This window comes from Triturus cristatus, chromosome 8 (genome assembly GCF_964204655.1).
Source record: "Triturus cristatus chromosome 8, aTriCri1.1, whole genome shotgun sequence".
NCBI lineage: Eukaryota > Metazoa > Chordata > Amphibia > Caudata > Salamandridae > Triturus > Triturus cristatus.
Window position 1 is genome coordinate 768,866,760 of NC_140591.1, and position 17,244 is coordinate 768,884,003.

General features: G+C 47.0%; 1 protein-coding gene across 2 annotated transcripts in view; it reads left to right on the forward strand.

Moving 5' to 3' along the window:
• RPS6KA3 (ribosomal protein S6 kinase A3) overlaps window positions 1–17,244 on the forward strand; it is a 690,637-nt gene that overhangs the window by 172,974 nt on the left and 500,419 nt on the right. For both annotated transcript variants that reach the window (XM_085622203.1, XM_085622204.1), the window contains exon 4: window positions 15,434–15,515. In XM_085622203.1, the coding sequence (XP_085478329.1) occupies window positions 15,434–15,515 (82 nt within the window). The remainder of the gene's footprint in view (window positions 1–15,433; window positions 15,516–17,244) is intronic.

The window sequence follows — 17,244 nt, forward strand, 5'->3', positions numbered from 1 at the left end:
TGGCATATGCACAGAGGCTCCTTGTGAGCCTCAGGCATGTCTGGTTTCTTTCAAGCCCTACCTGACCATTACACAAAATCCTGTCTGGGGTGGTGCATGCACCTCCCCTGGCAGGAAACCCTTTGTCCACACCTCCCAAGCTGGAAGGACTCCCAGCAGCAGGAGGGCAGACTTGTGTCTGTGGTGGCAGCATCCATTTTGTGGAGCTGAGGCTATGTCTGATTTTACCCGGGTTTCAGGTACTGTACATGTCGTGTCCCTCTAGAAGGGTGGAATGCTAACCCCGTCGCCAGAATTGGCGAGGGGTTAGTATTCCAATTCGTATGACACCTTACTCGACATGTTTTGATAAAGCCAAACCAAAGATAGCATTTAACAGCGAGGTTCATAATGCACTTAAGAGTATATGGTATGACGATATCTGGAAACAGTAGAAGGAAGTTGTTCCGACCGCTGCAGACAGGCTCAGCTCATGCCAGAGCACCATCTCACATGGAACCAAGCACTCTGCCTTCAGGATTGTTGAGGCCTGCCATAGGAGTGACTTATAGGTTACCATGTGTCCCATTTAAGGTTAGGTATAGGTATACTACACCTAAGTAAGAGGTGGTTACACCAACTTACCCCAGCTGAGTGATCAGCCAGTTGTGTCAAATTTGTTAGGCCAAGCCTGGGGTGGCATAATACATGCTTCAGCCCCTGGCAGGCCTTAGATACACCAATGCCCTGGGTACCTAGTGTACACTGGTACAGGGGCTCACAGGGTGATCCACTTCCAATTGGTTATGCACCTAGGGTGCATAGTGTAAATTTAGTAGAGAGAACAGCAGGCTGGGGGTCTGATTGACAGGCCCACAGCCTCAATATGTCAAAAACCAGTGAAGCAAAAATTTGGGGTGACCATAGGATAGCAGACCCTACTCTCCTACAAATTGTCAATTCAAAGTGATATTTATCTTTTATGGAACACTGTTTCCCCGGACAGTTTCTATTTTGGCTCTGCATTCTTGGTGTGGTAAATAGTCCCAGAAGAAACTGACATCAGCGAGTCGGATAGAGGCTTATATGGACTCCAGTTACGTCGCATACTTGGACGACATAGGTAAGGAGTCGCACAACGCCCTCTATCGACCAACAGGGTTACTGCTGAAAAACTTTCCGGATCTAATCTGGCGCCTGGGGAAAATTCTGAGGTAAGGATTCTGCGGCTAGTCTGTCTCTACCAGATAAGGCATTACAGAAGGCAAGTAACTTGCTCATCACAAGCCCTCCGTAGGAGTAAACAAACGTAAATGTTTGGCTACATGTTTTGTTAATTGGATAGGCTGCGAGAGAGGGGTGGGGAGATAGGGGGCGGTTGGGGGCAGTATGCTACCACTTTCCTGACACTGCACCTAGGACGTGTCTGACAATGCTGGCGTTCTCCAAGTTGATTTGCCTTGGGTGATGACTAACCTTGTAAACTCCTGTTTTATGAGAGGTGAGTTGGGCTCGCAAGGCAGTTTTATCAGTGTTGGAAAATGCGGTGGATTACACTCAGAAAACACTGGTGTGTTTATTTCCCACGATCTCCAAAAGCGCATCGAGGCGCTGCAGTTTCTTCAATTCTACAGGGTTGTAGGTGTGCTGTATAACGTGTTTTAATTGTTTGCTTCCCCGCCTTAGCCAGGAAGTAACTTATACCAGGCTCTCTAATAAATAATCTGAGCCTCTCCATTTCGTGACTTGTTCTTCACTACTTTAACTGTTTTGGATGCCTTTCATGAATATCGACAGCCCTTTTTTTTACTCCAGTTTCCTACGTGCTGATGGGGGCACTTTGGGCACTGCCTACTTAGGATCGAAAGTTTGACATCTAGTATAGAAATGTATATTGGAAACTAATGTTCCATTAAAACAAGGAGTATTCCCTCTGACTTTATTAGTACTTTACATGAATCTCATTTTCTTTGGTTACAGTAAATATATGTGCATTCACTTATCAGTCACTATGCAGTAGTATGCTTCTATGTTACACCCTCTTTGAAATTATGATTTATTTTTTAATATACTATGGGTTTCAGTAGGTAACTTAAACTAAACTTGGAGATACTCCCAAGTTATTTTATTACCCGTTTTTTATTCCAAAACTTGTGATAAAACCGGTATAAAGGATCATTTTCTGTGGCTTGTTAAAGGAGGTCCGTGCTTGTTTCTATATGTGCGTTGTGATCCCTAGCGTAATTGGAAAGTGCTCTGTGACCGACACAAGACATTCATTCGCCATTTTACAAAAGCTGACTTGTGCCAGACTGACGGCATGTCTGCCTGGACATAGTAAGCAAAAATAATTCCCCAGGCTGATGTAATCTGTCAATACACATGTGGCTAGGAAACATGCTTACATACACTAAGGACATTAAAAACACTAGAGCTGCCTTCTTTGGACCTGGGAAAGCAGGTTTGACTCAGCATCACGGAGCATTTTATGATTCTGGGCAAATTGCTTTATCTCCCCGTGCCTATAAAAACAAATAAATATATATATATATATATCCTTGTGATAACACTTGTGTTTATGTGCTCCAATACCTTTTGGTGGAGTTCCCGCTATATAAAAAAGAAAAGTTACATCAAAAACATTATGTTCGAGGCATATGAGCTGCAGATTGTACACTTAGCATAGATCGCCATCTGGTGTTGGGCCCGGATGTTTGCAGTTTGTTTTTCTTCTTGGACAGTCTTTGGAAGTCACGAGTTCGGTGACTCCTCCCTCGGTCCGTACTGCGCATGGGCTTCGGCTCCATCCTCAGATTGTTTTTTTCCGCCATCGGGCTCGGATGTGATACTTCGTGCTCCGGCTTCGAACTTCTACGGTTCCAGCCTCGACGGAAAATCCTCGTTTCTTCATCATCTTCATCTCTCGAAGCGGCACTTTCTCCATCCCGTACATCGGCACCGGCCTTCGGGCCCTCCTCGACTCCGGTCCCGGCCGATGGAAAGGACTCCGTTCAAAAAGTGCCCAAAATGTGGGTCTAAATTTCCCCACACCGACCTCCATCAGGTGGGTAATCTTTGCCTCTCTCCAGAACACGAGGCCAGAGACTGCCCCGCCTGTAAGTCTTTTCGATCGAAGAAGACCATCCGGGATCGAAGAGCTCGACGCACCATGGCGCACTCATCGTCTGCAGCTCCACCGGACATCTTCGGAGACGGCGCCGAAGCTTCGGGGCAAACACACACCGAGCAGGAGGAAGACGTCGTCCGCGCTTCCGAGGCCGACGACTCCGACGTGGAGGACATCACACCGGCGCAGCGGGTCGTGAGTACTGTGCCCCCTCCCACCCCCGTGCCCAAAACCAAAGAGACTCAGGTTACACCCTCGCCTGCTGGCCCGGGCAAAACCAAGACCAAAGCTTCTATCACCCCACCTTCGGGCCCGGTGTCGAAGCCTCCAAAGTCTCACGGCAGCTCGGGATCGAGCCAGCCGACGCCCGGTGCCGAAAAACAGCATCCGTCACCGAAGAAAGTAATATCCAGCTCGACTCCGAAGCCACCGGTGCTGAAGCCTGGACTCTCGGCGCCGACCAAACACAAACACAAATCAGTCGGCACCGACGCTCCGGCGCCGAAAACTCCCTCGACGCCGAAAAAACCGGAGGCCCCAAAAAAGCATGGCGCACAGAAACCATCGAAGCCCTCGGTTCCGAAATCATCGGTGCCGACGGACGATTCGGCACCATTGGCTCTGTTTACACCAGACCCTTTACAAAAGACTCTGTCCAAAGATCCAAAGACTGGGCTATTGACTTTAATCATCAAGAAAAGACGCCTTGATACTCCGGCTCCTCCTCCACCGCCCAAACGGAAGGACTCTGCTACTTCTCCCCTCAGAGTGCCCTCCCCACTACCTCCTCCCCTGCCTCCTCCACCTCTTCCACCCCCTCCCCCTCCCAGGTCTCCACCACCTTTACCTCATTACTCTCCGACCCCGTCCCCAGATCCGGATGACGGGGACCCGGACAATTACCCGGCGGACGCCCCAATGGATCCCACTCCACCGGGGACCCCAGACCCATGGGAGGATTACAATAACCCTGATATACCCGATATACCTCAGGACGACCTATACCCATCCAGGCCGTCTCCTCCAGAGGACTCCTTAGGGTTTCATCATTTAGTGCAGAGAGCAGCACACTACCATGGGGTGGACATGCACAGTGAACCAGTGGAAGACGACTTCTTACTGGACACATTTGACTTACAGGACAAATCCACATCTATTTTACCCATGCTTAAGGGTGTCACCAAGCATGCCGCAGAGGTGTTCAAAGACCCTGTCAGGGCCAGGGTACTAAACCCTAGAATAGAGAAAGTACAAGGCGGCACCCACAGACCCTGCATACATTAAGGGCCCTGCTCCCTTAGATTCCCTAGTTGTCTCTACAGCTAGAAAGCGGGCTAACTCCCAGTCCTCAGGAGAAGCCCCACCGCCAGACAAGGAATCGAAACTCCTAGACGCGTCTGGCAAACGCACCGCCTCTCAAGCTGCAAACATGTGGCGCATTGCAAACACACAAGCGCTACTTGCGCGCTATGACAGAGCACACTACGACGAACTTGAGGCTCTTATGCAGCACCTTCCCGAGAAACACAAGCGTAGGGCTCATGAACTAATACAGGAGGGTAAACTAATTACAAACACCTCCATTAAGTGTTCCCTCAATGCAGCCGACACTGCTTCTAGAGCCATAAATACCAGTGTCCTGCTTCGTCGCCATACCTGGCTCAGGATCTCAGGGTTCAAGCCTGAAGTCCAGGCGTCCATACTCAATCACCCCTTTGACCAACAAACTCTCTTTGGGCCAAAGGTAGACGAAGCGTTGGAAAAGATGAAAAAGGACACAGACACAGCAAAGTCTATGGGGGCACTCCAAACACAAGCCTCTAAACGTTCCTTTCGACGCTCCTCCTTTCGTGGCACAGGCAGAGGCTTCTCCACCGATAGCGCCTCTACCTCCTACAAGTCCCCTCCTCAAAATACCTTTTCAAAGGGGTGGTTACAGAGGCAACAACAATAAGGGCAGGGGCAAAACTAACACCACCCGTTCTGCCACCCCGCCCACACAATGACTTCCCTCCGCTCCCCCCAGACCATCCCACTCCGGTCGGGGGCAGACTACAAAACTTTATCCACACATGGGAGTCCATAACATCGGACAAATGGGTGACCCAAATCATTCGGTCAGGGTACTGTCTCGAGCTAACATCTACCCCACCCAATATCCCACCAAGGCACCGTCCAATGTCTCAAGAACATTCCACACTGCTCAAACAGGAGGTACTCTCCCTCCTCCAAAAACACGCTATAGAGCAGGTCCTCGTCGATCAGCAAAATCTAGGGGTCTACTCCCTATATTTCCTAATACCAAAGAAAGACGGGACCCTCAGGCCCATTCTGGACCTCCGGCCTCTAAATGCCTACATACATTCAGACCATTTCCACATGGTCACCCTACAACAAGTCCTCCCGCTCCTCTGTCAGGGAGACTTTCTCACAACCTTGGATCTGAATGACGCATACTTTCACATTCCAATACACCCCTCTCACAGGAAATACCTCAGGTTCGTGGTGGACGGGCAACATTACCAATTCACGGTTCTCCCCTTCGGGGTCACCACTGCACCACGGGTGTTTACCAAATGCCTAGCGGTAGTAGCAGCACACCTCAGACTTCAACATATTCACGTCTTCCCTTAGACGACTGGCTGATAAAAGCCGCGTCCTACCATCAATGTGTGCAACATACAAACAGCACCATCCAACTGCTCCACCAGCTAGGCTTCACGGTGAACTACCAAAAGTCCCACCTCATACCGTCTCACACAAAGCAATATCTCGGGGCCACTATAGACACCTCCAAAGGTATTGTCTATCCAAACTCAGCCAGAATCACAAGCATTCAAGCCTTACGCAAAACATTCCTTCCCCAACACTCTCTTCCAGCAAGAGTGTTTATGAAGCTCATAGGAATGATGGCGTCTTGCATCTTCATAGTGCCCCATGCAAGACTCCACATGCGTCCACTTCAAGAGAGCCTAGCACAACAGTGGAACCAGGCCCAGGGTCAGCTGACGGATCTGGTGTTGGTGGACGGCCGCACACATTACTCTCTGCAGTGGTGGAACACCACAAACCTTTCCAAAGGGCGGCCGTTCCTGGACCCGGTTCCTCAGGTGATTCTAACAGCAGACGCATCGCTCTCCGGCTGGGGAGCGCACCTCCTACACCTCACAATGCAAGGTCTATGGACGCCACAGCAAAAATCGCTCCACATCAACCATCTGGAGCTCTTGGCGATCTTTCTAGCCCTAAAATCTTTCCAAAAACAGATTTCGGGCAAAGCAGTCCTCATTCGCACAGACAACATGACTGCAATGTATTATATCCAAAAACAGGGGGGGACACACTCTCCCCAGCTCTCTCGCTTAGCCCAGAGCATATGGAGATGGGCAATTCCCCAAAACATCTTTCTCCTGGCACAGCACGTTCCAGGCGTACAAAACACCATGGCAGATCTGCTCAGCAGACAAACGCAACAACTACACGAATGGGAACTGCATCCACAAGTTCTTCACCCATTCTTCCAACAGTGGGGGCATCCTCAGATAGACCTCTTCGCCACCCACGAAAACAAAAAATGCCCAAGCTTCGCCGCCAGATACCCACACCCATTGTCCAAGGGCAATGCGATATGGATGAACTGGTCAGGCAGATTTGCATACGCCTTTCCACCTCTCCCACTAATTCCATTAGTGGTAAGGAAGCTACAACAACACTCCCTCACACTCATTCTAGTAGCTCCGACGTGGGCCAGGCAGCCGTGGTACACCACGCTACTACAACTGTCAGTGGTACCACATCAAAAACTGCACCTATCCCCATGCCTCCTAACCCAGAACCATGGAGAAATCAGGCACCCGGACCCAGCTCAGCTCAACCTGGCGATCTGGCTCCTGAAATCTTAGAATTCGAATACCTTAACCTTCCCCCTGATTGCATGAACATCATCATGGAAGCCAGACGTCCTACCACTAGAGCATGCTATGCCGCAAAGTGGAAAAGATTTGTAATTTACTGCCGTAACAATACAATCAACCCTTTAGATGCATCCATACAGCACATTATATGCTATCTGCTCCATCTTCACAGGTGTAACCTGGCATATTCATCCATACACCTACACCTAGCAGCGATCGCTGCTTATCTACAAAACAGACAGCATTTATCACTCTTCAGAGTGCCCGCTATTAAAGCCTTCATGGAAGTCCTTAAACGAGTAATTCCTCCCAGGGCACCACCTTCCCCTGTATGGAATCTAAATTTAGTTCTTACACGACTAATGGGTCCGCCCTTCGAACCAATGCATAAATGCGAGCTACAGTTTCTCACCTGGAAAACAGCTTTTCTCGTAGCTATCACTTCCCTTAGAAGGGTTGGTGAAATACAAGCGTTCACTATACAGGAACCCTTCATACAAATACATCACAGCAAGGTCATACTTCGCACAAATCCGAAGTTTCTGCCCAAGGTCATTTCCCCCTTCCATCTCAATCAATCGGTGGAATTACCTGTCTTCTTCTCGCAACCTCAATCTGTTGCAGAAAGGGCCTTACACACACTCGATGTGAAAAGGGCTTTGCTATACTACATACAAAGAACGCAACCCTTCAGGAAGACTAAACAATTGTTCGTTTCCTTCTCTCCACCACATAAAGGCAACCCCATTTCTAAATCCGGGATAGCTAGGTGGATTGTAAAGTGCATACAAATTTGCTATCAAAAGGCAAAAAGAACATTATCTGTTCCGCCTAAAGCCCACTCTACAAGAAAGTTAGGGGCTTCTATGGCTTTTCTAGGGAATATACCCTTAGATGACATCTGCAAAGCAGCCACATGGTCTACACCGCACACCTTCACAAAACATTACTGTGTAGATGTGCATTCCAAGCAGCAAGCTAGGGTGGGCCAGGCTGTACTAAAGACACTTTTTCAAACCACTGCAACGGATACCGGTGGTCGCCGCTAAGGTTGGGTACTGCTATATAATCTATGCTAAGTGTACAATCTGCAGCTCATATGCCTCGAACGGAATATGCTACTTACCAGTATGCATCTGTTCTTGGCATGTAGAGCTGCAGAGTTGTACACGCCCACCCGCCTCCCCGGCTACCTGTATCCGTTCCAGTACATCTTATTTAGATACAACACACATGGGTTTCTCACTGTTATTACTACGCTCCATCATTTCCCTGTTGGCGAAAAACAATCTGAGGATGGAGCCGAAGCCCATGCGCAGTACGGACCGAGGGAGGAGTCACCGAACTCGTGACTTCCAAAGACTGTCCAAGAAGAAAAACAAACTGCAAACATCCGGGCCCAACACCAGATGGCGATCTATGCTAAGTGTACAACTCTGCAGCTCTACATGCCAAGAACAGATGCATACTGGTAAGTAGCATATTCCTTTCTCTTTAGTGTGCAGTAGCTTCCTCATACAGCCCTAATTATCTCTGTACTTGATTTTACATGAACACAGTGCTGGCTTTGGATGTAACATGGGCCTGCTAGTTCAGAACAACTTTTTATTATGGTTATTAAATCTTTTTAGCAAAGTTTGTGCCTGCCTGAAACTGGCTCCAGTAGAAAAATATCTTGCTGAAACCATAAAACAGTTTGTGAGGGATGAGACATTTTTGGCTCCAGTCTGGTATATCCTGTGGCGTCAGTAAAAGTAATATTTAGGCGATGGGTACAGATAAAAATGGCTAGGTCTCTTACAAAGGAATATTGTAAACTGTTTGCACGTATATGTGTAAACGCTTGCTTACGTTTGCTTAAAATGATTAAATCTGTCTTTCAATGCATCTGTGTGCACACATCTTCATATAAACATACACTGGCACATACAGAGGCCTAATTAAAAATTTTAACCAAATATGGGTACATATATTACATCAAACTATCAGTTGCTGCGTAGCCGTTAAAGGTAGTTTGACTAATTGTGTGTGGCAAGCAGCAGTATTTTTTTGTAAGTCTCCTCCAAGCAAATCCGACAACTGTGGTGGTGAGGCCCATGGGGAATGGTAGTCTCTCTCACTTCATCTCTCGCTCTCACGCACTGTTCCTGCCTCTCTCATATGGTTGACTTCACGTCTTGGGCACAGTTTTCCTCGTGCCTTTTCAAGGTTTACGTCGCTTAATTCCACCATACTCTCCTCTTCTTGGGGTGTCTTCTGTGTACACAGGCGCTCCATCTTTATGCGTCTGTCGCCAGTTCTCCCCTTTATCTTTCTCACACACTTTCTGCTCCTCGGTGTGGAGTTCATTCAGCACTTTGTGCAGAAACCACCTGTCCCTTTCTATCTTCTTGTCTATCTATTCTGTGGAGGAGAGCTCTATCTATCCACCCTGCCGCATAATTCTACTACATAAATTCACTCCACACCACACAGTTCCACAACTAACAATTCCAATTTAACTCTCATAATTTCACCCCACACCACATACATCCACTCCACTCCAAACCAAAACACATGGGTAAAAGACAGTCATTTACAATGCCAATAGCTCCAATATAGCAAATTCGAGACCTATTGGCATTGCTAATGCTTGTTCTAACCAGAAGTTTGCTACAAATCTATATCATTGGTTAGTTTTTCAGCTTTCTGCGTAAACCTAAAATACTGTTTCAAGGTCAAAGGAATTACTTTTCCGCTTCTCCTTACAACTAGTGTACCGCCTCTTCCCGGATTAACACTACAAGACCATAATCGTAGGGATAAAATCAGTGTGGGCACTATAAATCTACACACTTTTGCAATGTATGCTTTACATAGAGTACACTGTAGACTCTTGGCCTTAAGCACACAGAGCTAATTTTTTTTCTTTATGAAATGATTTTTCTCAATGAAGAGCTTTCCTCCCGTTTCAGAAAATGTAAACGTTTTGTTAGCTTTCACTTTAAATGAAGGCACCATTTTTTTTTCTACAGTAGACTGCTTTTGCCTTCCTTTTTCTTCAAGTTCACTCTGATCCCATAGTGCTTTTGTTGGAGGCATCTAAAGATGTGTGGTGATTGCAGCATGCAGAAAGGGCTTTTATTATAAAGCAAGTCAGTACAGGGAACAAGCAGCTGACAACGAACACACCTTTCCCCCAACAGTCTTCTCCTGTTCTTGTCGTTCTCCTTGTTCGTTCTTTCCGAACATTCCATTGGAAGGCATTAGCTGGAGAACACCCTTCCTAGACATAACATATCTACTTTTTTTCCACAACATAAGAAAAGCAAAAAAGAAGTAACAAAATTGAAAACAAAAGCACTTGTGATGTTGGAAAAAGATGGATAAACCAGTGCAGAACCTACTAATCCACCTAGACCGCCCCCCACCCCCTTACAGGACCTACTTGAAAAAATAAATTTAATCAGATACATCAAATAAGGTACACAGGCAACACAACTTAAAGTAGTAAATCCGTCAAGAACAAAATCTCTAAATTTTCTCCTGGTTATTTACAATTGGGTTTCCTGCGCGAATAGATGTTATCAGCTTTTATTAGTAAAAACAGAACCATCACTTTTCCATTACTCTGCATAACACCATCAGCACAATTGCACCATTTCGCCATTGCCCATTCACCTACTTCACAGCACAGCAGTCCTTACTAACCTCTACCACCTGACTAGGTGCACCAAATTTCACTCTATAGTCTATAGCTTTCTCCAGTAGTGGATTTTTACAGGAAAGCAACCTTATTTATTGATAAGTCGTGCTCCGACTGCCGGGCTACGAACCCGAAGTCTTTGTGGGAGCAGTCCCGAAAGCTTCTCGAGGCCCGGCAGGCTGCTCCATGCCGATCGAGGTCCCAGTCAAAAGGGAGGTTGCGGGACCGGTCCCGGAGCCATCACCACCACTCGTCGATGTCTTCGTCTTAGGGTAAGTCAAAGCACAAAAAGAAGGTGGTGAAGCATTGTCGCTCTTCGCGTTCTCCCCGTCCGTTGGCCGAAGTGACGCGGGTTGCGGAAGGTAGTTCCGAGCCACCCTTGTTTTCCGGGGCGACCCCTGCCCCACTTCATAGTTTTTATTAAGCCCTCCACTGGATCTTTGGGCAGCCCGAATCCGCTGGTGTGCCTTCGGGCCCCGCGGACTCGGCTGGGGGCTCTAGGCCTTCGATGCCGGTGGCTTCGGCTCCGCAGGGCCCCCAGGGATCCATGCCTTGATCCGGATTGGCGCCGGTTGACCTCGTGACTCCTCCAGCGCCGAATCCAGTGGTGACACCTCCGCCCCTCCTGCATTCGCTGGGCTTCACCATCAACTTGCCGAAGTCGCACCTGATTCCCTCTCAGAATCTCATTTTCATCTAAGCAGTTCTGGACACAGCGCAGTTTCCGGCTTATCCTCCTGAGCAGCGAGTCTGGGATATTTGGGCTATGATTCCGATCTTTCAGCCTCTATCCCGGGTTTCGGTCAGAATGACCCTGAGGCCACTGGGCCTCATTGCCTCCTGCATCCTGCTGGTGGACTATGCCAGGTGGCATATGCGGGCTCTGCAGTGTTGCCTGAAGTTCCAGTGGGCACAGCATCAGGGAGTCTTTCCGATTGTGTTCAGATCTCAGAGGGCACTGCACATCAATTTCAGTGGTGGCTAACAAACCAGGATTGGGTCAACGGCAGGTCCCTGTTCCTCTCCCGCTCCCTTCCCCAGCCAGAGTTCACAGTGGTGACAGATGCATCACTTCTGGGGTGGGGCTACCACATGGGAGAGGCGGCGATCAGAGGCCTCTGGTTTCCGGCGGAGTCCGGGCTCCACATCAACCTTCTGGAGCTGCGGGTGAGCTGTCTTGCACTAAAGGCATTCATTCCTTCTGTCAAAGGGAGAGTAGTGCAGGTGTTCACGGACAACACCACCGCCATGTGGTACCGCAACAAACGGGGCGGGGTGGGGTCGTGGACCCTATGTCTGGAGGCACTTTGTCACTGGAAGTGGCTGAAACATCAGGGCATGTCTCTGGTGGTTCAACACCTGGCAGGTTTTCTGAAGGCCAGAGCGGACGAGCTCAACCGCTGGTGCATGATGGATCATGAATGTCATCTTCACTCGGAGGTGGTGCAAGGTCTCTTTTAGCAGTGGGGAGAGCCTTGGTTAGATCTATTCGTCACCGACGAGAACACGCAATGTCAGCAGTTCTGCGCGCTATTTCCAAGGCGGCACTCGTTTGGCGATGCTTTTCGTCACAAGTGGAGTTGCGGTCTTCTGTGCATCTTTCTGCCTATACCACTTCTACCGAGAGTGCTGAAGATCAAGCGCGACCGGGCCCAAGTCATTCTTGTGGCCCCGGACTGGGCTCGAAGAGTATGGTATACCGAGCTCTTACACGTGGCCATCGATCCTCCGATCAGACTAGCCCTTCGGGAGGATCTTCTGTCGCAGCAGCAGGGGACGGTCCTCCACCCGAACCTGTCCAGTCTACACCTTCTTGCGTTAAGATTGAGCAGTGACAGTTGACAGCTTTCCACCTTCCTTCCGAAGTTTGTAACGCTATCTCGGCAGCCAGGCGTCCCTCCACCAAAACGGTATACGCCTGTTGAGGGAACAAGTTTGTGGCATGGTGCACAGCAAAGGCTGTGGATACCCTTTCTGACCCCCTTTCAGAGGTTCTCCTATTCCTCCTTTCTTTGGCCCTGCAGGGCTCTACTCTGGGCACTCTTAAAGGCTATCTTTCGGCCCTGTCGGTCTGCCTTTGGCTTCCTGACCAGCTTTCTCTTTTCAAGTCCCCTATTGTAAATTGCTTCCTTAAGGGCATTACCCACTTGTTTACTCCAATTCCTTTCGTAATGCCCCAGTGGGACTTGAACCTAGTTCTGACCTATCTTATGTGCGCACCTTTCTAGACGCTACATAACTGTCCTCTCAGACTTCTGACACTTAAAACTGCTTTTTTGACTGCCATCACCTCTGCTCGCAGGGTGAGTGAGCTTCAGCCTGTATCTACCAAACCTCCTTTTCTGGCTGTTCATACTGACAAAGTTGTTCTTCACACTAGGTCTTCTTTCCTCCCCAAAGTGGTTACCCCTTTCCACATAGGACAGACCATCACATTTTTCCCCCCTTCTTCCTGTCCCCGCATACTTTTAAAGAGGAAGAGAGTCTCCACCGCTGGATCTAAAACGTGCGCTTTCATTCTATCTGGATCGCACAAAACCATTCCGGGTGGATGACCAGCTCTTTGTTGGATATGTGGGCGCCAAGAAAGGTCGGGCCTTGCAAAAACGAACCATCTCCCGATGGGTCATTCTTTGCATCAAAATCTGTTATTTCTTAGAGAAAAAGGAACCTCCAGTGGGGTTGCGCACTCTGCTTTGGGACGTGGAGTCCCCCTTCATGATATCTGCCAGGCAGCTACGTTGGCTTCTTTGCACACGTTTACTAAACACTACTGCCTGGTCAGCAAAGTCCAGAGAGACCGCTTCTTTGGCCGTTCAGTTCTTCAGGACTTTCTGGTGTGAGCTTAGTAAGCAGACCCACCTCTGGGGTTGGCATTGCTGGGTTATCTATTCTAAAGTGAGGAATCCATAATTAATAGTATGTTTCAGATGAACAAGTTACTTTATTTTGTTAACGATATGTCTGTAAGAGACCTATATTAGTTATGGATTCCTCACCGCCCCACCCATCCTCCCCATCCTCCCCGTTCTGCGAACTGATTTCTAGGTTAAGGGGGGCCCTAGTTTTGAGCACCAGTTGTCAGTGTCTTGCATGGCTCTGCGCTTTTGGCGTGGAATGTCGTGTAAATAACGGACATCAGCACGCAGGGGCGACTTCTAAGTAGATACCACGACGTCATTCTGGCGACCACGATGCCAATGACTAACGCGGAGTTGACCAATGCCACCTACCGACATGCAGGGGTACTGCTGAAGAAAAATTCTCTGGATCCAGTCTGATGCCTGGGGGTAATTCTAAGGTGAGGAATCTATAACTCATATGTGTCTCTTACAGAAATATCTTTACAGAAGGTAAGTAACGTGTTCTTTTATACTAGAATGACACTGGTTCAATAAATACTCATTGAAAACGTCCCCATCGTTTATTCTGTATACCTCTCTCAGAACAAGTGAGCACAAGTGACTGAACGAAAAGTACTGTACTGTTTCCACGATCCCCGAGGAGTCAGGGTTGTGTTGTTCGATAGTTGCCAAAAACTATTCGCTCCTTGCTAAGGTTGTGGGGCTCGTAGTGGCACTGTAAGCTAGCTGGTCTACAGACTAGCATATCCCTTGGGGGTGTCTGGAATCCGTCTGGACACCAATCCCTTGTTTTATGTTGTCTAAACACACAGATCCTATATAGATTTGTAGGAACTACTCAACAGTATGTTGCAGTCCTGTCAGTCAATGTCAGCCAAATACTTGCAGCATGGAGCAGCTGCCTGAGAGACCACAGATGGGTAGAAACTTCGGTGAAATGATCAGATGCACAGCAGCAACCAAACAGTGAACCACTGGGGAAAGTGCACTACCTAATTATACCGGGCGAGTCTCCACCAACTGGTCGTCAGTGTTGAAAGCAAGCAAAGATGTGTTGTGATAGCAGCTTGCATAAAGGGCTTTTATTAAAAAGCAAGTCAGTACAGGAAACAGGCAGTTGACCACAAACCACCTTGCCCCCATCCGTTTTCTACTGCTTCGGTCGTACTTGCTCTCCACTGAATACTCTGAACATTCCATTGGAGGATAGGCGGCATGAGATGGAGAAGACCCTACCAAGACATAACCGGTTTCTCAGCCTAGATTGGCATATTGAACTTCAAATAGCAAGTAAACCTACCACTACTGTAATTTTTGTGGTAAAAAGTTAGAGATGGTGAATAGATATTGAGAGAGTGTTGTTGAATCCTCAAAGCGGGAAGACGTAGACCACAATGCTTTTGTTCCCTGATGGATATAAGGGAGTCCAGGATACAAAAAAATGGGAGGGAATATAAAGACTCCTGTTGTGTGATCTTCATCTGTTCCTTTTGGAGATTATGTAGAAGACGTCAAATTCCCTACCCTTGCCAGTAGTGGATGGATCCAGCGACACTATGCAGGACTAGTTGATACGCCAACTTTAATTTGAGAGTGTTAAGAGATAGTTTAATCACCTGTTGCTAAAAGGAAGCCATTCATATATTCAGCACCCTATTTATACGTGTTTTAATAGCCAAAAATAAATCCCGTCTGTTTTGAGATTCATGTTTCTTGATGAAGGTAATGAATAAGTGGTCAGATTTTACAGGTTTACTTTGTTAATGGAGCTTGAGCTGCAGTGTTCAAACATTTTAATCACATAGGTCTTCTGTGGTTCAAAAATGGCGATAACCTATTTCGCTATTTTTGTTTCTGGAAACAGGTATTTCTTGTAAGAAAAATCTCAGGACCTGATGGTGGACAATTATATGCTATGAAGGTGCTGAAAAAAGCTACACTTAAAGGTATGACGATTGCAACAATTGTAATGTGTAATGTTCAGAGTGGCAAACGTTTTGTTCTTTAATAGTTTAAAACTTAAATATAAGACAAACTAAAATATGGAACTTTAAACAAATCTGACTTTAAAATGGAGACTGCATAAGACGATCGGTGGCCAACCTAATCATTATAGCTTTAATATGCTAATGTATGCAAAGACAGACATGCACACAGCCTAGTGGGATGGTATTACTGCGCAAAATGCTGCTTCTGTGCCTCATGTCCAGAGACATCGTAAGGATTTTGGTGGTCCTGGGCCAAAATTTTGGGGACCCATATTCAGAACCGCTTTGAATTCATGATCCAATATCCGCTCTCATGTGCGCTCTTTGGCCAGGTCACTGACAGTGCACAGGCACACGCGACCCAATTCTAAATGTGTTTACATCTAATATTCAGAGATAGTGGTGTGTTTTGTTCCCTATTTTAACTCTGCAGCAGCTCTCTAATATTACTTCTAATAATCTCTGCGACACCCTCTCATTTCTCATAGCCGAGATCCTGTTTTGATCTAAAAAAAACTTTTTATTGATGTTGCATGAAACACCAACACACTTTCTCTGAAAAATGTCTGTAATAGACTTTCACACATCACCCTTATAAAAAAAAAAAATAAAGGAAAAGGAGATCTAAAATCTATTTAAGAATTATTAAAGTTTATCAGGGCAAGAATATCTGCAGAACAGATCTGCCTCTATCAGGAGTCCCCTGAAAGGCTGGGACCCTGGGCCTGAGCCCACTTTGTCCATGCCTTAAAATGTTTCTGCTTATGTCTGCACCTTTATTCCCCAAGCTTGTGGTTCTGCATGGCATCAGCACCGCAGTGTTAGAGTGAAGAAAAACAGGGCACAACCTTGGGAGGCACAAAAAGGCAGGTTGCACAGCTACACAAAACAATTAGTCTGTGCGCAATTGTGGTTTTGAATTTACACATTCAGGCCATTGTTATTTGCTTTGCCAATGCTTGTTAATGTTTGAGACCTTGTGTGTGTGTGACTTTTATAAAAGGCGTTTGTTTATGAAAATCTGAAATAAAAAACAAAATATGAAAATCAGGCCCATAGTAAACCCCTTATGTGTTGGGATAGTACATTATTGTGGTAGATTGGTGTCCTATTGGAAGCTTTTGAGGAGGGACACATTTTTTCTGGTCTGTCTTTCTGGTGAAGTTTGACATATTCCAGGAAAATCTGATCTGAGGCAGCCTTGATGTGATATTTGAAAGTATTATTGGGTTAAGGGAAATGTCTCAGGTTGCTTGCTCTGGTTTATGTTTGCTCTTAAGATTGTAGTACTAGGATTTGTTGTGTGATCACAGATCAGAGCGTTTGTGTGGTTGGGGTGCAAATGTTTGTGCAGGAACACTCTGCAGCATTGGAGTTGTTGTGTTAGTTAGGCTCTTCAGGAGTAGTTGTGGTGAGTGAGGTGTAACATGCGGGCAGTTACCTTAGAAGAACAGTTGCTGGAGTGATTGTGTCTGAAATGGAAAGTGTGGTTTGCAGATTTGATTTTGATTTCAAGCAGTTAATTTTGTAGAAGTGGATAGGTTTTCCCTCTATTCAGCAGAAAACCTGTAATGAAGTAATAAGCCTTTTCAAATGAATCCTGCTTATTGATGGTAATTCCTCCTGTGGAGAGTAAGTTTGTGTGATGTTGTGCGGGAGCCGGATTAGACCAGTGGATTGGTTATTA